The sequence below is a fragment of the Oncorhynchus nerka genome, linkage group LG26 (genome assembly GCF_034236695.1).
Source record: "Oncorhynchus nerka isolate Pitt River linkage group LG26, Oner_Uvic_2.0, whole genome shotgun sequence".
In the NCBI taxonomy this organism is placed as follows: domain Eukaryota; kingdom Metazoa; phylum Chordata; class Actinopteri; order Salmoniformes; family Salmonidae; genus Oncorhynchus; species Oncorhynchus nerka.
Genome location: NC_088421.1, coordinates 996,392 through 1,020,178, shown reverse-complemented (window position 1 = coordinate 1,020,178; position 23,787 = coordinate 996,392). Strand labels below are relative to the sequence as shown.

The 23,787-nt window shown below is 42.8% G+C and overlaps 2 protein-coding genes across 2 annotated transcripts in view; both read right to left on the bottom strand.

The window, feature by feature from the left end:
* Positions 1 to 4,905, bottom strand: part of xpo6 (exportin 6) — a 62,269-nt gene extending 57,364 nt beyond the window's left edge. Inside the window, exons 1-3 of the mRNA XM_029635214.2 lie at positions 4,359 to 4,905; positions 1,217 to 1,307; positions 285 to 397 (exon numbers count right to left, since the gene is read on the bottom strand). Coding sequence (XP_029491074.2) covers positions 285 to 397; positions 1,217 to 1,307; positions 4,359 to 4,361 — 207 coding nt within the window. The 5' untranslated portion in view covers positions 4,362 to 4,905. The remainder of the gene's footprint in view (positions 1 to 284; positions 398 to 1,216; positions 1,308 to 4,358) is intronic.
* Positions 4,906 to 9,378: 4,473 nt separating this feature from the next.
* Positions 9,379 to 23,327, bottom strand: antkmt (adenine nucleotide translocase lysine methyltransferase). Its single transcript, XM_029635213.2, has 6 exons — positions 23,221 to 23,327; positions 20,276 to 20,438; positions 17,626 to 17,730; positions 13,800 to 13,940; positions 13,360 to 13,410; positions 9,379 to 13,105 (listed from the first exon to the last, which is right to left on the bottom strand). The coding sequence occupies exons 2-6, from the start codon at positions 20,435 to 20,437 to the stop codon at positions 12,899 to 12,901; spliced, it is 666 nt and encodes a 221-aa protein (XP_029491073.1). The 5' UTR covers position 20,438; positions 23,221 to 23,327; the 3' UTR covers positions 9,379 to 12,898.
* Positions 23,328 to 23,787: the final 460 nt, after the last annotated feature.

Here is a 23,787-nt window from a genome sequence, read left to right as displayed (position 1 = left end):
GTATATACTGTATTTTATACCATCTATTGCATCTTGCCTATGGCGCTCGGCCTTCACTCATCCATATATTTATATGTACATATTCTTATTACAACCCTTTACATTTCGGTGTATTAGCTAGTTGTGAAATTGCTAGATATTACTTGGTAGATATTACTGCACTGTCGGAACTAGAAGCATAAGCAATTCGCTACACCCACATTAACATCTGCTAACCATGTGTATGTGACCAATAACATTTGATTTGATTTAGACTATTCATAACATTCACCAAATTAACTTACCTCAAATACTGTGAGACTGTACATCATCACATACTCGTTGTGAGTGTTGGAGAGGAAGTACAAGCAGTGGCGCCAAGCTCCCATCTGCTGAGCAAAGTTATTCAGCAGCTCTTCTGCAGAAAGGGCAGAATTAAAGGAAGCACATGATCATTTCAAGTAATTATGACAACGTTTCACAAATACAATAACATTTATATAGTGCTTTTCATAAGAATGTCAAAGAGCTTAAAATGCAAAAAACAAACAAGCAATAAATCATCATGAGAAGCTTAGCTAGTTAGACTTGGCCTCTATTGGTTGACCTGAGTGCATGCATGCTCTAATGATGGAGAGAAACAGTTCATGACATGATCAGAGGAAGATGGTCAGGGCGACAGTTGATGAGTCTAGTGCAGGACTACTCTGGGAACCAGTCTTGTGTAGCTACTGGACCTCTCCTCCTTCACAATGTGCAGCACCCACTTGGATGATGCCTCAGCAGCTCTGGGCGCCAGAAAGCTCACCAAACACAGTTCAGAGTAGTAGCCCTTCGTCCTCAATACGAGGAGCCTTTTGCCTCAGCACTGAATTATTTTACTTTACAAATATGAGGATATAATCTGTAATCAAAAATGCATCTGCACTCTATAGCAAATAAATATAAAAAGTTCTGCAAACTGGCCACCATTTCTCCACCAAATGTTCCATGACAATAGAGTTGAATGAATGCAATTATCATGGAACTTTGAACCAACATAGCAGCACCCATTACAATTTTAAAATCACATATCAAGTGCACCACAGTACATGGCTCTGGTCCATCCTACTATAATGCTAAATTTCATAAGGGTGGCCAGACTTGCTCAGATGGTTGCACAACAATACTTTTGAATATTCAAGTTTCTGCACCCATATCAAATTTGGCACAGTACTACCACCAGTGCCACACTCACCAATCTCTCTCTTGCGCTCATTGGTTGTACAGCTGTGGAAGAACTCTGTCATGAGACTCTCCAGAGCGCGCAGTGAGCTCTCCTCTGATGCCTGCCGGATCAAAGGAGGAAGGGAGCGAGGAATGATAGAAAGGCGGGGAATAGGAATTGGAAAATATGAGCGATGGGTAGAGAGCTTAAAGAAAAAATTGTTAGTTTATCAGAGTTAAGAATGGGACCTAAACTCACTCCACAGCTAGCTTACAATTGTGCCAATGGAGCTAGCGAATTGCATCGTTTTCTTTAGCTCAATTGGTTGGTACGTGGTCAAGGGGGTGAGTGTTTGCGATCAGAGGATCACTAGTTGGAGCTCGGTATGGGGACAGGGACAGTGGAGGAAACTACCCTGTTAGCTGCACACTGACGACAGTTTCATTAAGCCGGGAATGCACTACACGATTTTGGCCACGATTTAGTTTGAGATCAGAGAATAAATCCCAATGTTGTTGCCTACTCGGGGCGTGCGGCTCTCACCGACGCTCATTGAATGCGAGTGGGTCAGAGAGACAATCTAGGGGCTACCGATCCAGTCTTTGAGCAGTACGGATATTTCCAAACATGTTTGATTTTATCGGCACAAAATCTGCAATGCTGTTGTAGTGTGAGATATGCAACGAAAGATTTTGAACAGCGATCAGGAAGAGCCAATGAGAGCTCGCCAATGTGATGATAATGTTGTATCACATCACCCAGAATGTGTAGACTCGAGCATGGGCGATGACTACTACTAGTATGCGTTTGTAGCCTTTAACCAAAGCATCAAATTGTTACAGCTCTGAAGTTCACAAGCAATGTTATTGAATTCAAAATGTATAGGCTACACACACTACATGACCAAAAGTATGTGGACACCTGCTCATCAAACATTTCATTCCAAAATCAGGGTCATTAATATGGAGTTGGTCGCCCCTTAGCTGCTCCACTCTTCTGGAAAGACTTTCCAGTAGATGATCGAACATTGCTGTATGGACTTGTTTCCATTCAGCCACACGAGCATTAGTGAGGTTGGGTGTTTAGGCCTGGCTCGCAGTCATCCCAAAGGTGTTCAATAGGGTTGAGGTCAGAGCTCTGCAGGCCATTCAAGTTCTTCCACACTGATCTCGACAAACCATTTCTGTATGGACCTTGCTTTGTGCACGTGAGCATTCCCCTTTCCTAGTTGGAAGCACAAAATTGTAGAATGTCATTGTATGCTGTAGCATTAAGATTTCCCTTCACTGGAACCAAGGGGCCTAGCTCGAACCATGAAAAACAACCGCAGACCATTATCCTTCCTCCATTAATCTTTACAGCTGGCACTATGCATTGGTGCAGGTAGCGTTCTCCTGGCATCCTCCAATCCCAGATTTGTCTGTCGGAATGGCAGATAGTGAAGCGTGATTCAACACTCCAGAGAAGGTGTTTCCATCTTTCTGGAGTCCAATAGCAGCAAGCGTTACACCACTCCAGCCGCAGCTTGGCATTGAACATGGTGATCTTGGGCTGCTCGGCCATGGAAACCCATTTCATGAAGCTGCTTCCAGAGGCAGTTTGAAACTCAGTAGTGAGTGTTGTAACCGACGACAGATGGTTTTTACTCACTTCAGAACTCAGTGGTCTCATTCTGTGAGCTTGTGTGGCCTACCACTTCCCGGCTGAGCCGTTGTTGCTCCTAGACGTTTCCACTTCACAATAACTGCACTTACAGTTGACCAGGGCAGCTCTATTTAACCTTAATTTAACTAGGCAGGATGAACTGACTTGTTGGAAAGGTGGCATCCTATGACAGTGCCATGTTGAAAGTCACTGAACTCTTCAGTAAGACCATTCTACTCCCAATGTTGGTTTAAGGAGATTGCATGGCTGTGTGCTCGATTTTATACACCTGTCAGCAACAGGTGTGGCTGAAATAGTAGAATCCACTAATTTGAAGGGCTGTCCACATACTTCTGTATATATAGTGTATGGCAGGTGTGAATGTCTGATTGAAAACATTAACGAGGCTGCATTTGAGCCACAGCTCATTCTAACTACGTTAAAATGAAATCACATAATTATTTTCGCAAGACAGCGTGGTATCGAGAATCCTCACGACGAAGTGAAAAATCTTGTGTGACCCCCATCTGTGTCACATTGTTTAGTCTGCGCACCACTACGTTGGGGGGGACAGGGACGACGACAGGAATGACGATTGTTTAATGTGAGAGGCTCAACAATGTTAGGATTTTGAAAGTCATGTGGTGTACACACAGCTTTAGGGGCAGTAAGGTCAAATGGATGTCAAATTCATCCAAATTGCATAGGGCCCAGGACAGATGCTTCACTGTGACGCATATGGAAAATACTCACTAACTTCCTCATCGCATTGGTAATTTCCACTCAACTGCCATTCATAATCACAGTATAATGGTATGAACTAAACTAGCAGCAAAGGGGGTCTGTGATGACAACTAAAATGTCAATTCACTATTTAAGAGAGAATTGTTCAATTATTAGCATTTGAGTAAGGAAGGACAGTATAGCAAAAAGGAATATAGTGATTCCTCTGCATATCTGAAGCATCTTGCAGATCAAAAGGCCCGATTTCTTCAAATGGGCCGCAACATGCAAGGATTACTCAATGCAAATATTTGGTCTTGCAAGATGGGCGTCTTGTGTCGCAGACAGACGAATTCGACACACATCCCGGAAACCAGGTAGCCTACTCATGTGTGGAGCACAAACAAGAACCGTTATCTTGTGCGACAGGGTTTGAATGCTCTTTAAAATATATCTCCTTCCAGAATTATGGAATTATATACTGGGAAAATATCGTTGAATAGATAAGTTAGAAAGCTTTAAAGATATGATACGCCACATTTGACTATACCGGTAACTAACACATGCAAATAACGAGTGCAATAAATGGTTATGACTCAATACTAAGGGTTTCACATTTTCATAAAAATATTATAACGTTACTCAGTAAAGGAGACAATTTCTGTTTAGTTATCGCTTTGCTGAAGTCCACAACATCTATTCTACATTGTCCGCTATGTATTGGATTTTTAATAGTATCCATTTCCTGATATGTTAGTTAATTAGCTAGTTAACTGTAATGTAGCAAACCAAAACCCATACTCACCATGTTCGGAGTTAATTTTGATGGCTCTCCAGACGTCCAATAAATATTTGTAGCAAGCAGGCTACTTGATGTGTTGGCTACACCGGTAGAGGCTCATGTTGTGGCAATGGGCCCACTCGCGACTACAAGACACCGCGACATTGCATCATAAAAATGCAGGAAAAGTCATTTATTAATCTAGATGTCGATACAATGTATGGCTTTTTAAGAGACGACCCTTGCTATTGTTGATAATGTTGCTACACGGGGTTTAGTGGAGGTGAACCAGACATGTAGCTAAGTCTGCCTAGCTGTTGCAGTGGGAATCCCGGTTAAAAATAAAGCACGCATTAAAGATTGTCTGTTTGAGGGGTTTACGTCGTAAGTGCTCCGGAAAATCTGATACAAACTGAATTTACAGCATCGTGCTTGTTCCTGTTTTCTGTGTTATTCTCCTGAAGCGGCTCTGCCCAGACCCAGTGTTAGCTTTGGCTAAGCTAACTGGTTGCTTTTGAGCTGCTGAACTGAGCCTGAGGCCTTGAAGTCGCAACTTCCTCCCGGTGAATCAGCCCCTCCCCACCGGAAGTAACATTTTAATCTTGAGCCGGATGAGTCCGCCGGCCACAAACAAAATATAGCGTATTACATTAAATATTTTCACAAGACTATCTATATTTGCAAACGTCCCACTAAGGGTGGCACATTTAGAATAGGAATTATGTTATCAATTTACAGCACACACACATCAAGATCAACCCCACATGCTTCCCTCCACCCCATCAGAACCTTGGCCCCATGCACTTTTTTCTTTCTTTGAAGATACTCAGCAATATAAGGTTTGTTAAATGCCCATTACCCCCAGAAATGTCTGAGTGATGCATCAGAGCAGTGACACCGGTGTACCAAAAATGGGATCTGAGATGCTGAGAGACACTAGTCTGAATCTCAGCCACCATCTGGCTCTGACTGCCATTGTCTGGAGTGGCCCGAGTGGGCTTTATAAACCCACAATCTTTTCAGTTAGACGCTGTTTCTGTCTGCAGAGGGCTAAATAAACACACCAATCTTAAATCAGAATCAGGCACACAAGGAGCCCCTGAGGAATGATGGCCTCACCATAATCATTTATGCCTGATCAGGTGTTTCCCCCCAAATCATCCTAAATCAAATCAAATCAAATTTTATTTGTCACATACACATGGTTAGCAGATGTTAATGCGAGTGTAGCGAAATGCTTGTGCTTCTAGTTCCGACAATGCAGTGATAACCAACAAGTAATCTAACTAACAATTCCAAAACTACTGTCTTATACACAGTGTAAGGGGATAAGGAATATGTACATAAGGATATATGAATGAGTGATGGTACAGAGCAGCATACAGTAGATGGTATCGAGTACAGTATATACATATGAGATGAGTATGTAGACAAAGTAAACAAAGTGGCATAGTTAAAGTGGCTAGTGACATAAGAATGCAGTCGATGATCTAGAGTACAGTATATACATATGCATATGAGATGAATAGTGTAGGGTAAGTAACATTATATAAGGTAGCATTGTTTAAAGTGGCTAGTGATATATTTACATCATTTCCCATCAATTCCCATTATTAAAGTGGCTGGAGTTGGGTCAGTGTCAATGACAGTGTGTTGGCAGCAGCCACTCAATGTTAGTGATTGCTGTTTAACAGTCTGATGGCCTTGAGATAGAAGCTGTTTTTCAGTCTCTCGGTCCCAGCTTTGATGCACCTGTACTGACCTCGCCTTCTGGATGATAGCGGGGTGAACAGGCAGTGGTTCGGGTGGTTGATGTCCTTGATGATCTTTATGGCCTTCCTGTAACATCGGGTGGTGTAGGTGTCCTGGAGGGCAGGTAGTTTGCCCCCGGTGATGCGTTGTGCAGACCTCACTACCCTCTGGAGAGCCTTACGGTTGAGGGCGGAGCAGTTGCCGTACCAGGCGGTGATACAGCCCGCCAGGATGCTCTCGATTGTGCATCTGTAGAAGTTTGTGAGTGCTTTTGGTGACAAGCCGAATTTCTTCAGCCTCCTGAGGTTGAAGAGGCGCTGCTGCGCCTTCTTCACGACGCTTTCAGTGTGAGTGGACCAATTCAGTTTGTCTGTGATGTGTATGCCGAGGAACTTAAAATTTGCTACCCTCTCCACTACTGATCCATCGATGTGGATAGGGGGTGTTCCCTCTGCTGTTTCCTGAAGTCCACAATCATCTCCTTAGTTTTGTTGACGTTGAGTGTGAGGTTATTTTCCTGACACCACACTCCGAGGGCCCTCACCTCCTCCCTGTAGGCCGTCTCGTCGTTGTTGGTAATCAAGCCTACCACTGTTGTGTCGTCCGCAAACTTGATGATTGAGTTGGAGGCGTGCATGGCCATGCAGTCGTGGGTGAACAGGGAGTACAGGAGAGGGCTCAGAACGCACCCTTGTGGGGCCCCCGTGTTGAGGATCAGCGGGGAGGAGATGTTGTTGCCTACCCTCACCACCTGTGGGCGGCCCGTCAGGAAGTCCAGTACCCAGTTGCACAGGGCGGGGTCGAGACCCAGGGTCTCGAGCTTGATGACGAGCTTGGAGGGTACTATGGTATTGAATGCCGAGCTGTAGTCGATGAACAGCATTCTCACATAGGTATTCCTCTTGTCCAGGTGGGTTAGGGCAGTGTGGTTGAGATTGCATCGTCTGTGGACCTATTTGGGCGGTAAGCAAATTGGAGTGGGTCTAGGGTGTCAGGTAGGGTGGAGGTGATATGGTCCTTGACTAGTCTCTCAAAGCACTTCATGATGACGGAAGTGAGTGCTACGGGGCGGTAGTCGTTTAGCTCAGTTACCTTAGCTTTCTTGGGAACAGGAACAATGGTGGCCCTCTTGAAGCATGTGGGAACAGCAGACTGGTATAGGGATTGATTGAATATGTCCGTAAACACACCGGCCAGCTGGTCTGCGCATGCTCTGAGGGCGCGGCTGGGGATGCCGTCTGGGCCTGCAGCCTTGCGAGGGTTAACACGTTTAAATGTCTTACTCACCTCGGCTGCAGTGAAGGAGAGACCGCATGTTTTCGTTGCAGGCCGTGTCAGTGGCACTGTATTGTCCTCAAAGCGGGCAAAAAAGTGATTTAGTCTGCCTGGGAGCAAGACATCCTGGTCCTTTGCCTAGTGCTAAACAAACTCACTCCAGATCTATATATTTTTGTATGTCAAAAAAAGGTTGACTTTTGATGATCTGGTGAAAACTCAATCTTATTAGTCTTAAAACCGTTGAAGCTACAATCTAGCTCTTAACTGAGGGCTTGGTTTGATTGGTAGCGATGCGTGGGTTAAATCACTGTGGAAGCCATAAAAAAACACATTAGTATTTGTATTTATTAGCGATCCCCATTAGCTATTGTCAAGGCAGAAGCTACTCTTTCTGAGGTCCAAACACATTAAGGAAATTTCAATACACATGAAACAAAATATAAAACAGTCCATCATAACATTAGTACACCAGCACAGTGCCTTGCGAACGTATTCGGCCCCCTTGAACTTTGCGACCTTTTGCCACATTTCAGGCTTCAAACATAAAGATATAAAACTGTATTTTTGTGAAGAATCAACAACAAGTGGGACACAATCATGAAGTGGAACGACATTTATTGGATATTTCAAACTTTTTTAACAAATCAAAAACTGAAAAATTGGGCGTGCAAAATTATTCAGCCCCCTTAAGTTAATACTTTGTAGCGCCACCTTTTGCTGCGATCATAGCTGTAAGTCGCTTGGGGTAGGTCTCTATCAGTTTTGCACATCGAGAGACTGAAATTTTTTCCCATTCCTCCTTGCAAAACAGCTCGAGCTCAGTGAGGTTGGATGGAGAGCATTTGTGAACAGCAGTTTTCAGTTCTTTCCACAGATTCTCGATTGGATTCAGGTCTGGACTTTGACTTGGCCATTCTAACACCTGGATATGTTTATTTTTGAACCATTCCATTGTAGATTTTGGTTTATGTTTTGGATCATTGTCTTGTTGGAAGACAAGTCTCCGTCCCAGTCTCAGGTCTTTTGCAGACTCCATCAGGTTTTCTTCCAGAATGGTCCTGTATTTGGCTCCATCCATCTTCCCATCAATTTTAACCATCTTCCCTGTCCCTGCTGAAGAAAAGCAGGCCCAAACCATGATGCTGCCACCACCATGTTTGACAGTGGGGATGGTGTGTTCAGGGTGATGAGCTGTGTTGCTTTTACGCCAAACATAACGTTTTGCATTGTTGCCAAAAAGTTCAATTTTGGTTTCATCTGACCAGAGCACCTTCTTCCACATGTTTGGTGTGTCTCCCAGGTGGCTTGTGGCAAACTTTAAACGACACTTTTTATGGATATCTTTAAGAAATGGCTTTCTTCTTGCCACTCTTCCATAAAGGCCAGATTTGTGCAATATACGACTGATTGTTGTCCTATGGACAGAGTCTCCCACCTCAGCTGTAGATCTCTGCAGTTCATCCAGAGTGATCATGGGCCTCTTGGCTGCATCTCTGATCAGTCTTCTCCTTGTATGAGCTGAAAGTTTAGAGGGACGGCCAGGTCTTGGTAGATTTGCAGTGGTCTGATACTCCTTCCATTTCAATATTATCGCTTGCACAGTGCTCCTTGGGATGTTTAAAGCTTGGGAAATCTTTTTGTATCCAAATCCGGCTTTAAACTTCTTCACAACAGTATCTCGGACCTGCCTGGTGTCTTCCTTGTTCTTCATGATGCTCTCTGCACTTTTAACGGACCTCTGAGACTATCACAGTGCAGGTGCATTTATACGGAGACTTGATTACACACAGGTGGATTGTATTTATCATCATTAGTCATTTAGGTCAACATTGGATCATTCAGAGATCTTCACTGAACTTCTGAAGAGAGTTTGCTGCACTGAAAGTAAAGGGGCTGAATAATTTTGCACACCCATTTTTTCAGTTTTTGAATTGTTAAAAAAGTTTGAAATATCCAATAAATGTCATTCCACTTCATGATTGTGTCCCACTTGTTGTTGATTCTTCACAAAAAAATACAGTTTTATATCTTTATGTTTGAAGCCTGAAATGTGGCAAAAGGTCGCAAAGTTAAAGGGGGCCGAATACTTTCGCAAGGCACTGTATGTATAATACCACCATACAACAATATTACAATGTACATGTGTGTAGAGCGTTTGTGATAGCACCTGTGTGCATACATATTACAACCTATGTGTTTGCTCCATAACTTGTTACTTCATACGCCTTTATGACCATGATATACAGTGCATTCGGAAAGTATTCAGAACCCTAAACTTTTTAAATTTTTTGTTACATTACAGCCTTATTATAAAATGTATTTTTTCTCCTCAATCTGCACACAATACCCTACAAAGCAAAAACTGGTTTAGAATATTTGTAAATGTATTAAAAATAAAAACTGAAATATGACATTTACATAAGTCAGACCCTTTACTCTGTACTTTGTTGAAGCACCTTTGGCAGAGATTACAGCCTTGAGTCGTCTTGGGTATGACGCTACAAGCTTGGCACACCTGTATTTGGGGGAGTTTATCCCATTCTTCTCTTCAGATCCTCTCAAGCTCTGTCAGGTTGGATGGGGAGCATCGCTGCACAGCTATTTTCAGGTCTCCCCAGAAATGTTCGATCGGGTTCAAGTCTGGGCTCCGGATGGGCCACTCATGGACATTCAGAGACTTGTCCCAAAGCTACTCCTGCGTTGTCTTGGCTGGTCGTTGTCCTTTTGGAAGGTGAACCTTCGCTCCAGTCTGAGGTCCTGAGCGCTCTGGAGCAGATTTTCATCAAGGATTTCTGTACTTTGCTCCGTTCATCTTTCCCCTTGGTCCAGACTAGTCTCACAGTCGCTGAAAAACATCCCCACAGCATGATTCTGCCATCACCATGCTTCACCGTAGGGATGGTGCCAGGTTTCCTCCAGATGTGATGCTTGGCATTCAGGTCAAAGAGTTAAATCTTGGTTTCATCAGACCAGATAATCTTGTTTCTCATGGTCTGAGAGTCTTTAGATGCCTTTTAGTAAACTCCAAGCAGGCTGTCATGTGCCTTTTAATGAGGAGTGGCTCCTATCTGACCACTCTACCATAAAGGCCTGATTGGTGGAGTGCTGCAGGGGTTGTCCTTCTGGAAGGTTCTCCCATCTCCACAGACGAACTCTGGAGTTCTGTCAGAGTGACCATTGGGTTCTTGGTCACCTCCCTGACCAAGGCCCTTCTCCCCGATGGCTCAGTTCTAGGAAGAGTCTTGGGGGTTCCAAACTTATTCTATTTAAGAATGATGGCGGCCACTGTGTTCTTTGGGACCTTCAATGCTGTAGAAATGTTTTGGTACCCTTCCCCAGATCTGTACCTCGACACAATCCTGTCTCAGAGCACTACGGATAATTCCTTTGACCTCATGGCTTGTTTTTTTTCTTTAACATGCACTGTCAACTGTGGGACCTTATAAACTCAGCAAAAAAAGAAATGTCCCTTTTTCAGGACCCTGTCTTTCAAAGATAATTAGTAAAAATCCAAATAACCTCACAGATCTTCATTGTAAAAGGTTTAATCACTGTTTCCCATGCTTGTTCAATGAACCATAATCAATTAATGAACATGCACCTGTGGAACGGTCATTAAAGACATTAACAGCTTACAGACAGTAGGCAATTAAGGTCACAGTTACAAAAACCTAGGACACTAAAGAAGCCTTTCTCCTGATCTGAAAAACACCAAAAGAAAGATACCCAGGTTCCCTGCTCATCTGCGTGAATGTGCCTTAGGCATGCTGCAAAGAGGCATGAGGACTGCAGATGTGGCCAGGGCAATAAATTGCAGACCACGTGTAACAACACCTGCACAGGATCGGTACACCCAAACATCACACCTGTGGGCAGGTACAGGATGGCAACAACAACTGCCCGAGTTACACCAGGAACGCACAATCCCTCCATCAGTGCTCAGACTGTCCGCAATATGCTGCGAGACTGGACTGAGGACTTGAAGGCCTGTTGTAAGGCAGGTCCTCACCAAACATCACCGGCAACGACGTCGCCTATGGGCACAAACCCACTGCCGCTGGACCAGACAGGACTGGCAAAAAGTGTTATTTTTAATTTTTTTACTAGGCAAGTCAGTTAAGAAGAAATTCTTATATTCAATGACGGCCTAAGAACAGTGGGTTAACTGCCTTGTTCAGAGCAGAACGACAGGTTTTTACCTTGTCAGCCCGGGGATTCGATCTTGCAACCTTTCGGTTACTAGTCCAATGATCTAACCACTAGGCTACCTGCTGCCCTCTTCACTGACAAGTCATGGTTTTGTCTCACCAGGGGTGATGGTCGGATTCGGGTTTAACGTCGAAGGAATGAGCGTTACACCGAGGCCTATACTCTGGAGCGGGATCGATTTGGTGGTGGAGGGTCCGTCATGGTCTGGGGCGGTGTGTCACAGCATCGTCGGATTGAGCTTGTTGTCATTGCATGAAAACTTCACACTGTGTGTTACAGGGAAGACATCCTCCTCCCTCATGTGGTACCCTTCCTGCAGGCTCATCCTGACATGACCCTCCAGCATGACAATGCCACCAGCCATACTGCTCATTCTGTGTGTGATTTCCTGCAAGACAGGAATGTCAGTGTTCTGCCATGGCCAGCGAAGAGCCCGGATCTCATTATTCCATTTATGTTAGTCACATGTCTTTGGAACTTGTTCAGTTTGTCTCAGTTGTTGAATATTGTTATGTTCATACAAATATTTATACATACACATGTTAAGTTTGCTAAAAAATAAATGCAGTTGACCGTGAGAGGATGTTTCTTTTTTTGAGTTAATTGACGGGTGTGTACCTTTCCAAATCATGTCCAATCAATTGAATTTACCACAGGTCGACTCCAATCAAGATGTAGAAACATCTCAGGGATGATCAATGGACACAAGATGCACCTTTGCTCAATTTCATGTTTCCTAGGAAAGGGACTGAACACTTATGTTTATAAGGTATCTGGTTTTTTATTTTGAATAAATTTGCTAAAATTTCTAAAACCTGTTTTTGCTTTGTCTTTATGGGGTATTGTGTGTAGATTGAAGAGGATATGTTTTTATTTAATCCATTTTAGAATAAGGCTGTAACGTAACAAAATGTGGAAGAGGTATGGTTTTTAAAGATGTCTGGATTGTACCATGTGCTTGGTAGTTTATCTGTTGACAGGTTCATATACTCAGACGGCATCTCACTCCCTGGTCTTTTCTCAATTCCTATCACGAAGAGTTTTGAAATCAACCACACCCCCTTTGAAACAGCTGTTGTTTTCAAAAGGCGAGGAGATGACGGAGGCAAGGAATTGAGAAAATCCAATTGAGAAAAGGTCACTAACTACCAATTCAACATTGTGAGGAGTGGGTCTCAGTCAGCAACTTGTGTCAACCCATGTAGATGAAAATGTTTTGTCCCTCCTCCTCAGACTACCAATGGTTTCTTCCATCATACAAACGCTCATGCTTATGTCTCATGTCTTCCTGGTCCAGACAGTTACTTGGTTCTCTCACTTTCAGTTCAAACTGGTGATTTCAACTCTTTAGGTATAGGTAGCACAGCACTCCCTGCTGGCAGTCTTTGGGCCTGCATGGTATAGGCCCAAGCTCTGTCGACACCATCTCCTTCAATCCTGCATGGAGTCCACTCAGTGAAGGGAAACCTACCGGCTACGACCAGGGCGTCATCTGGAAGCTCAGCCTCCATCTTCTCCTGCAATAAAGAGAGCTAGGCAAACACATACACACATATTCATCCATCTGTTTTTCAAATCAGTTGGCTAGCAGCTGTCTATTCATTTATAGCTAGCTAACAGGTGTTTTTGTTCCGGCAGCCAGATGATATGGGAATTGACCCCTCAACCTCGTCACCAGTGGCGCCATGCTCCAACTTACTGAGCAAATGGTTTGACCGCTATGGCTGAGTATCTGTATCGTCTGCACACATTAATTAATAATGTGTGTCAATGCAAAAAGACTTACCACGCTGGGGGCCAAAAACACAGTAACATTCTTACACTCAGTAAGGTCCACCTGTAATGAGAAATGCAAATATCATCATCCCAAAAACTCTGGGCCCTAACAATAAAGCTTGGTAAAACAACTAGTAGTAACTCTTTGTGGAACTAGTAATAGTGAAAAAGGTATAAAATATGTGGATGAGTTTTACCAACAACCAAACATGTGAACTCAACTCAAAACTTAATCAACCCCTAGCCCCTGCCCCCTGGACATGTATGTAGTTTTTAAATAATTGGATTGGTGTAAGCAATATGCTGAAAATTCCAACAAGCCTATCAGAATGCAAGATTAAGCTATTGGCCATATAGTTTACCTATCTAATCCTCTTAGATCTGAAGTGAAGAAGCTAGCAGTTGGTATGGGGTTGGGGAAAAGACACATAACATCTGCCTGTTTCACACCTTCCAGAGGTCTTCCTGCCGATACGACACCTTCCCATAATGGCCTGCTCTCCATGCGTGGAAGTTAGCTAGACGAACTAACCAGGGGTTGAGTTCGTATCCTACTGTGGGACCAAAGCCGTGTTTGTGTGCTTCCAGCACCTGAAAAGATAAAAACATGAACTTGGTTCTCAACAAAGGTACCGTTTCTCTCTCTTTCACACATGCACACACACACCTTGTGGACACCAAAGCCCTGTTGCAGCTTACAGATTCAGCATACACAGATACCCATTCCATATCTGCAGGGGCACGCCCAAACTTAAAATTAGAGCTGGGCGATATGTTAAATTAATTAGATAAATTTGAATGTACAGTTGAAGTCGGAAGTTTACATACACCTCAGCCAAATACATTTAAACTCAGTTTTTCACAATTCCTGACATTTAATCCAAGTAAAAATTCATTGTCTTAGGTCAGTTAGGATCACCACTTTATTTTAAGAATGTGAAATGCCAGAATAATAGTAGAGAGAATGATTTATTTCAGCTTTTTTCTTTCATCACATTCCCAGTGGGTCAGAAGTTGACATACACTCAATTAGTATTTGGTAGCATTGCCTTTAAATTGTTTAACTTGGGTAAACGTTTCGGGTAGCCTTCCACAAGATTCCTTTTGAATTAAACAATAATGTATGTTGATGCTAGTATTATGAACAATATTAAATTATGTTTCTATATGATAACAATAGCCTAATATATTTACATGCCATAAACTATTGTTTTTTTAACAGTTTCACTAATTAACTTAATCATTATGACACTCCCCTCACTATTGTCATTGGTTGCACTAATTACACTGTTTGTCTACATAACTTTGTTCAAGTATTCATGACATTACCCTGAAGAAGGCACAGTGGTGCCGAAACATTGGTAAATACCCAAATTACTGGGAGTTTATATATGGAGTGTGCTACTCGCTTTATTTTGATAGTTTATAGTCAGCACCTTCACACAAACATATTTTTCTGGGTGTGTGCCAGCTCATGTTTTTTATTAAACTATTTTAATGAAATAATTAAATTATTAGCGGGTCTTACGGTTGTGGAAGGCTTATATTTAGCGTACTTATAATTTTACTGTTTGAAATTAAGTGTATTTTACCTTTTTTATTTTATTTATTTAACCTTTATTTAACCAGGTAGTGTTACGTGTCTCGTCGGAAGGCATGGACCAAAGCGCAGCTTGGGAAGTGTTCATGATATTTAATGATCAAAACACCCGAACAAAATAACAAAGTGAAAAATGAACAGTTCTGCAAGGCAAATAAACTATACAGAAAAGAACTACCCACAAAACACAGGTGGGAAAAGGGCTGCCTAAGTATGATTCCCAATCAGAGACAGCTGCCTCTGATTGAGAACCACACTCGGCCAAAAACAAAGAAATAGAAAACATAGAAATAAAGAAACTAGAATGCCCACCCTAGTCACACCCTGGCCTAACCAAAATAGAGATTAAAAGCCACTCTATGGCCCGGGAGTGACAGGTAGGCAAGTTGAGAACAAGTTCTCATTTACAATTGCGACCTGGCCAAGGTAAAGCAAAGCAGTTCGACACATATAACAACACAGAGTTACACATGGAGTAAAACAAAACATACAGTCAATAATACAGTAGAAAAATAAGTTTATATACAATGTGAGCCAATGAGGTGAGATAAGGGAGGTAAAGGCAATAAATAGGCCATGGTGGCGAAGTAAATACAATATAGCAATTAAAACACTGGAATGGTAGATTTGACAGTAGATGAGGGTGCAAAGGAGCAAAAATAAATACAGTAGGGGAAGAGGTAGTTGTTTGGGCTATATATAGATGGGCTATTTACAGTTGCAGTGATCTGTGAGCTGCTCTGACAGCTGTTGCTTAAAGCAATTGAGGGAGATAAGTGTTTCCAGTTTCAGAGATGTTTGTAGTTTGTTTCAGTCATTGGCAGCAGAGAACTGGAAGGAGAGGCGACCAAAGGAGGAATTGGCTTTGGGGGTGACAAGTGAGATATACCTGCTGGAACGCATGCTACAGGTGGGTGCAGCTATGGTGACCAGTGATCAGAGATAAGGCAGGTCTTTACCTAGCAGGGTCTTACCTAGTAGGACCTGGAGCCAGTGGGTTTGGCGACGAGTATGAAGCCAACGAGAGCGTACAGGTCGCTGTGGTGGGTAGTATATGGGGCTTTGGTGGCAAAACGGATGGCACTGTGATAGACTGCATCCAATTTGTTGAGTAGGGTGTTGGAGGCTATTTTGTAAATGACATCGCCAAAGTCGAGGATCGGTAAGATGGTCAGTTTTACGAGGGTATGTTTGGCAGCATGAGTGAAGGATGCTTTGTTGCGAAATAGGAAGCCAATTCTAGATTTAACTTTGGATTGGAGATGTTTTATGTGAGTCTGGAAGGAGATTTTAGTCTAACCAGACACCTAGGTATTTGTAGTTGTCCACATATTCTAAGTCAGAACCGTCCAGAGTAGTGAAACTGGACGGGCAGTCAGGTGCAGGCAGCGATCGGATGAAGAGCATACATTTAGTTTTACTTGTATTTAAGAGCAGTTGGAGGCCACGGAAGGAGAGTTGTATGGCATTGACGCTCATCTGGAGGGTTGTTAACAGTGTCCAAAGAAGGGCCTGAAGTATACAGAATGGTGTCATCTGCGTAGAGGTGGATCAGAGACTCACCAGCAGCAAGAGCGACATCATTGATATATACAGAGAAGAGAGTCAGCCCAAGAATGAACCCTGTGGCACCCCCATAGAGACTGCCAGAAGCCCGGACAACAGGCCCTCAGATTTGACACACTGAACTGTCGGAGAAGTAGTTGGTGAACCAGGCGAGGCAGTCATTTGAGAAACCAAGGCTGTTGAGTCTGCCGATGAGGATGTGGTGATTGACAGAGTCGAAAGCCTTGGCCAGGTCAATGAATACAGCTGCACAGTATTATTTCTTATCCATGGCGGTTAAGATATTGTTTAGAACCTTGAGCGTGGTTGAGGTGCACCCATGACCAGCTCTGAAACCAGATTGCATAGCGGAGAAGGTACGGTGGGATTCGAAATGGTCGGTGATCTGTTTGTTAACTTGACTTTTGAAGACCTTAGAGAGGCAGGGTAGGATAGATATAGGTCTTTATCAGTTTGGGTCAAGAGTGTCCCCACCTTTGAAGAGGGGGATGACCGCAGCTGCTTTCCAATCTTTGGGAATCTCAGACGACACGAAAGAGAGGTTGAACAGGCTAGTAATAGGGGTTGCAACAATTTCAGCAGATCATTTTAGAAGAAAGGGTCCAGATTGTGTAGCCCGGCTGATTTGTGGGGGTCCAGATTTTGCAGCTCTTTCAGAACATAGGCTGACTGGATTTGGGAGAAGGAGAAATGGGGAAGGCTTGGGTGAGTTGCTGTGGGAGGTGCAGTGCTGTTGACCGGGGTAGCGGTGGCCAAGTGGAAAGCATGGCCAGCCGTAGAAAAATGCTTATTGAAATTCTCAATTATAGTGGATTTATCGTGGTGACAGAGTTTCCTATCCTCAGTGCAGTGGGCAGCTGGGAGGAGGTGCTCTTATTCTCCATGGAGTTTACAATATCCCAGAACTTTTTTTAAGTTTGTGTTGCAGGAAGCAAATTTCTGGTTGAAAAAGCCAGCCTTGGCTTTTCTAACTGCCTGTGTATATTGGTTTCTAACTTCCCTTTAATTATACAACAAATCTTATTTAGAGTTGATATATTGTGAATCGGCCATAAGTTTGAAAAAATATATATATATGATTTTTAAGCCACATCGCTCAGCCCTACTTACAATCCTGCCATCACCGGAGCCCAAGTCCACAAGGTTACCATGTCGACCACTCAGCAGTGCCATCACATTCCGCACTTGTTTCTTGCTGGCGGGGAGATAGGGCACCTGCAGAAAATATCGCAACCCACATCGGTTATCAGAACTAGGAGACAGAAATGTCTTTAACACTTTACTTAAAAGCCTACAGATGCAATGTACTACGATGAGGTTATAATGCATTGTAAGAGTTGTCATGAGCATGTATAACGCCCTTATGTCTTATAAAGGCGCCAGCATGCTTCAGTTCGGCTGGCGCCTAGCTGACCTCAGCTAGTCGAACCGAACGAAGGTGCTCGCATACTCCCTTAAAATACCTTCACTTGAAAAACAAGAAAAATGCAGCATTGGTACCGTGTGGCTTAGTTGGTAGAGCATGGTGTTTCCAACACCAGAGTTGTGGGTTTGATTCCCACGGGAGACAAGCATGAAAATATATGCCCTCATTACTGCAAGTTGCTCTGGATAAGTGTCTGCTAAATTACTCCAGTCCTTGGGGCCTAATTGGTCTCACATCTTTTCCCCAGCCCCAGCGAACACACCTGACTCCAATAATCAACTAATGATGATCTACAGTTTAGAATGCAATCAGTTTGACACCACTCCGGCCCCCCAAGGACTGGAGTTGCTCATCCCCGTCTTATAATCATCTCATAATGATTCTGATTTAATAAAAATAAAAAGCAATTGTGAAGAGTACATCCATTTTGTGACTTTTACATTTAATGATAAACCCACAGATTCTCAAAGAATGACTTATTAAAGCCTCATGAGCTCAGTTCAACTGTCGTGCGTAACCCAGCAGAATCCAAAATATAAGCTTATTTTACTTCATTGTTTGTAAACAATTTCATTGTAAACAAACACTGTATAGCGTCATGGTTAAACCTATAATTTTGGTATCATGGATGGTCAGTCCTTGCATCCATAGCTCTGCCTATGAATTTGAGAGTGGTTACTGATTACATTTCTCCAACCCTATCCCACAGCTGTTAACCAAAACAGTGGCGGGTAGCTCTCTTTGTTATTGAACGGAGCTTGCCCATTAAAAAATGTGATATAAAGACAGGAATAGCATATTATAAGCCTTATTATAAGACATTATAAAGGCTCATATTATAAAGCATTGTACCTGGATGCTTTAAAGTGAAGCGTAAACTATAGAGCCAACACAATTCCCCAATCCTCATGACAGAAAGACAAGTCGGATCTACATAATATACACTGAACAAACATATAAAACGCAACATGTAATGTGTTGGTCCCATGCTTCATGAGCTGAAATAAAAGATAGCAGAAATGTTCCATATGCACAAAAAGCTCATTTCTCTCAAATTGTGCAAAAATGTGTTTACATCCCTGCTAGTGAGCAGCTCTCCTTTGAGAAGATTATCCATCCACTTGACAGGTGTGGCATATCAAGAAGCTGATTAAAACAGCATGATCATTACAGAGGCACACCTTGGGCTGGGGACAATAAAAGGCCACGAAAATGTGCAGTTTTGTCACACAACACACAATGCCACAGATGTCTCAAGTTGAGAGAGCATGCAATTAGCATGCTGACTGCAGGAACCGTTTCAACTGTTCTGCCTGCGGCTATGGAATACTGACCTGTTCACCGGACGTGCTACCTTGTCCCAGACATGCTGTCTTTAACTCTCTAGAGACAGCGGAGAGAGCGGAGAGATACTCTGAATGATCGGCTATGTAAAGCCAACTGACATTTACTCCTGAGGTGCTGACCTGTTGCACCCTCTACAACCACTGTGATTATTATTATTGCATCTATGAACATTTGAACATCTTGGCCATGTTCTGTTATAATCTCCACCCAGCACAACCAGAAGAGACCTTGGCCACCCATCATAGCCTGGTTTCTTCCTAAATTTCCAGCCTTTCTAGGGAGTTTTCCCTAGCCACTGTGCTTCTACACCTGCATTGCTTGCTGTTTTGGGCTTTTAGGCTGGGTTTCTGTACATCACTTTGTGACATCAGCTGATGTAAGAAGGGCTTTATAAATACATTTGATTGATTGAGCAAGTTTGGGATGCTCTGGATATGGAGCGGCAGGGTAGCCTAGTGGTTAGAGCGTTGGACTAGTAACCGGAAGGTTGCAAGTTCAAACCCCCGAGCTGACAAGGTACAAATCTGTCATTCTGCCCCTGAACAGGCAGTTAAACCCAATTTTCCTAGGCCGTCATTGAAAATAAGAATTTGTTCTTAAATGACTTGCCTAGTTAAATAAAGGTAAAATTATCCAGCAACTTCGTACAGCTATTGAAGATTAGTGGGACAACATTCCACAGCCCACAATCAACCGCCTGATCAACTCTACGCAAAAGAGATGAGGTATGAGGCAAATGGTGGTCATACCAGATACGGACTGGTTTTCTGATCCACGCCCCTGCATTTCTTTTAGGCATCTGTCACCAGTCATGTTAAATCCATAGATTAGGGCCTAATGAATTTATTTAACGTGACCGATTTCCTTATATGAATAGTAACTCGGTAAAATCTTTGAAATTGTAATATTTATATTTTTGTTCAGTATATTTGTATTTGATGATTCTGTAATTGAATTGCACCCCAGTGAAAACGACCCAGGTCTTACCTGTAACCTCAGAGGGACTTTTCGAAATCCCGGCATGAGAACCCCTGCCCACATGGCATAGACAGCTAGCCCTGTGCCAGCAGTTATCTGGACAATTCCCCAAGCACCTAGATGTTTCTCCTTGAACTCCGCAAGAAACTCTTCCGGACTGTCCTCTTCCATACTTGAAATACAAAAAATATATATTTTAGCAATAAAGAAATGTGTTATATTTAAGCAATATGAACAAAATACAACGGCTAAGGGCTGTTCATAAGCACGAAGCAGCGTGTTGTGCCTGGACACAGCCCTTAGCCGTAGTATATTGGCCATATACCACAAACCCCCAAGTCTGATATGCCACGGCTTTCAGCATCCCGGAGCCAAACTACCCAGTTTATAATATGCAGTTAGTATAGCCTAGTAGTGTCTAGTCCTGTTGCAGCACATAATCTAATTCTTTATCAGGGCTATCAATAAACCTGGAATATTGAAAGATGCTAGCTAACAACACAATTTTGTTCTGGAAAAACATATAATTGAATGGTGTTATATCTTTGTATGACTCAGTTTTTACAGGCTGTTATTTATAGGCTAGTTTATTACAAATGACATTCATAAACTTTCAACATACAGTGCATTCGGAAAGTATTCAGACCCTTTTGACTTTTTCCACATTTTGTTACGTTACCGCCTTATTCTGAAATGGATTAAAAAATATATATTCCCTCATCAATCTACACACAATACCCCATAATGACAAAGCAAACATTTTAGCTAACTTATATAAAAAAAAGAAGAAATATGACATTTACATTAGTATTCAGACTCTTTTATTTTGTTGAAGCACCTTTGGCAGTGATTACAGCCTTGACGCTACAATCTTGGCACACCTGTATTTGGGAAGTTTCTCCCATTCTTCTCTGCAGAGCATCTCAAGCTCTGTCAGGTTGGATGGGGAGCGTCGCTGCACAGCTATTTTCAGGTCTCCAGAAATGTTTGATCGGGTTCAAGTCCGGACCCTGGCTGGGCCACTCTTGAACATTCAGAGTGTTGTCCCGAAGCCACTCCTGCGGTGTCTTGGCTGTGTGCTTAGGGTCATTGTCCTGTTGGAAAGTAAACCTGAGCACTCTGGAGCAGGTTTTCATCAAGAATCTCTCTGTACTTTGCTCCGTTCATCTTTCCCATTGATCCTGACTAGTCTCCCAGTCCCTGACGCTGAAAAACATCCCCACAGCATGATGCTCCCACCATCGTGCTTCACCGTAGGGATGGAATTGGCCAGGTGATGAGCGGTGCCTGGTTTCCTCCAGACGTGACACTTGGCATTCAGGCCAAAGAGTTCATTCTTGGTTTCATTAGAAAAGAGAATCTTGTTTCAAATGGTCATCGTTCTTTAGATGCAGGCTGTCATGTGTCGTTTACCAAGGAGTGGCTGCCGTCTGGCCACTTTACCATAAAAGCCTGATTGGTGGAGTGCTGCAGGGGTTGTCCTTCTGGAAGGCTCTCCTGTCTCCATAGAAAAACTCTGGAGCTCTGTCAGAGTGACCAAGCTTTGGTCACCTCCCCGACCAAGGCCCTTCTCCCGATTGCTCAGTTTGGCCGGGCGGCCAGCTCTAAGGAGAGTCTTGGTGGTTTCAAACTTCTTTCAATTAAGAATTATGGAGGCCACTGTGTTTTTAGGGACCTTCAATGCTGCAGAAATGTTTTGGTACCCTTCCTCAGATCTGTGTCTCGAAACAATCCTGTCTCAGAGCTCTACGGCAATTCTGTTGACCTCATGACTTGGTTTTTGCTCTGAGATGCACCGTCAACTGTCTGAACTTATATAGACAAGTGTGTGTCTTTCCAAATCATGAGGGCTGAGGGGCTTACGTTGCAAACTTCCCATGCTTGGCTAATCATTTGGACCAAAGACAAATATGGCTGCGAGGATTCCCCCCAAGTGCATAAGGCGATGATGGTAAGTGGACATGGGTGTGTCTATTATGAGTTTGAAATGCAGCCTATAATGCTCAGAGTAAATCATTGAATTTAGGGGGGAAATACCCAACCTATATGCAATAAGAAAACTCAGGCAGACATTTCCTAAATTGCGTTATCGGAAGCCCCCATCTCCATACAGTTTTCGGTTTCCAAAACTAGAATCTGAAACGCTTCGAACAGACCGACAGCATTATTGCATTTTTGTACACCAGAATGACATTAATGTCCAATGAAACACCGCGTTTGCCTTGCAGCATTGTTGCAGAGCGTTCGGTGTAGTGCATATGTTGGATTTACCAAACGTATGCGTCAAACTGTATGCGTAGACGGCTTGACAGAAATGGTAGCAGAAGGTGAATGTTGAACTTTTGTTGCATACATATCTAGATTATGCTGCGTCCTATTTTGCGAAAAACACTGTCGGTGTGTTCGACGCTTTACTATATAGTCAATTGTGACTTTGTGGCTATGGAATCTAGTTGAAACCGTTTATCATCTGCATACGGGCAGATCAAAATCAAGCCTTCGCCCAATCTTTTTCCAAATAATCAATAACACAAACCTTAAACCAGGAATTACTGCTGCTCATAATCATATTCTGGTCACCGCTAGAAGGGATCCAGTTTTTGTCAAATTAACGTCAGATTTGACTTCTCGTAGCAGATAAGGAGAATTGTGTTCAGGTTAATTAAAGGTTTAGCTAAAATACGCGTTAATTTGACTAAATCGGGATCCCTTCTAACCATGACCCATAATATTCTCGCGGTTTCATCTCCACTAGAGATGACCGACTGGGCTGATCCATTGTTTTGATGAGATGATGCATTTCTGAGCTAACCTTTTATTACTTGTTATAACGAACAAGCAATGTGACAAATCGCTTGAGGATTTACGAGGACATAAATGATGCATTAATTTATCCTAATACGTGATAACATGTAGTTAAGAGAAAATAAAATAACCGAGAAGCAATTACAGACCTGTCAAGCTGCAACCTTGGACGGATCTTACCCTTGACGGACCAGACGAATGAGTCCGTATGCTAATGCGTTGTACCAGTACATCATCTATTGTTGATCTGCGTTCCACTGTACTCAAGGTGGTTTGTGTCTTTTGTTTAAATATTAACTAAACATATACAGTTAGCCTCTATATTAAGCCTCTTAAAAATGAGTTATTTGGATCTCTTAGTCTTACACATTCTCTCAACTTTTAGGCTTAGATTAAAGGGTTAGGCCACCCAAATAAAAACACATTTTGATTTCTTTACCCTGTAAACACGGGTATTGTCATTCCGCCAAGTCTGTTGCAAAACGTTTCTTGGACAAAAGCAAACGGAATGTGGTGGGACATAAATAAATCCAAACAGAATCAGTGGAATGTAAACACCCCTGGCTATGGGCAGGGTTGGACAGCAACCGATGCTTTGGTTTCATTTCCCTGGCACCGTTTCCAAATGCTAATGTTTTAGCATTTGTGGCAAGAATCCCATTCAAGTCATACCGATATTAGCATTTTTCGCACATCATGTCCAAATAATAATCCAA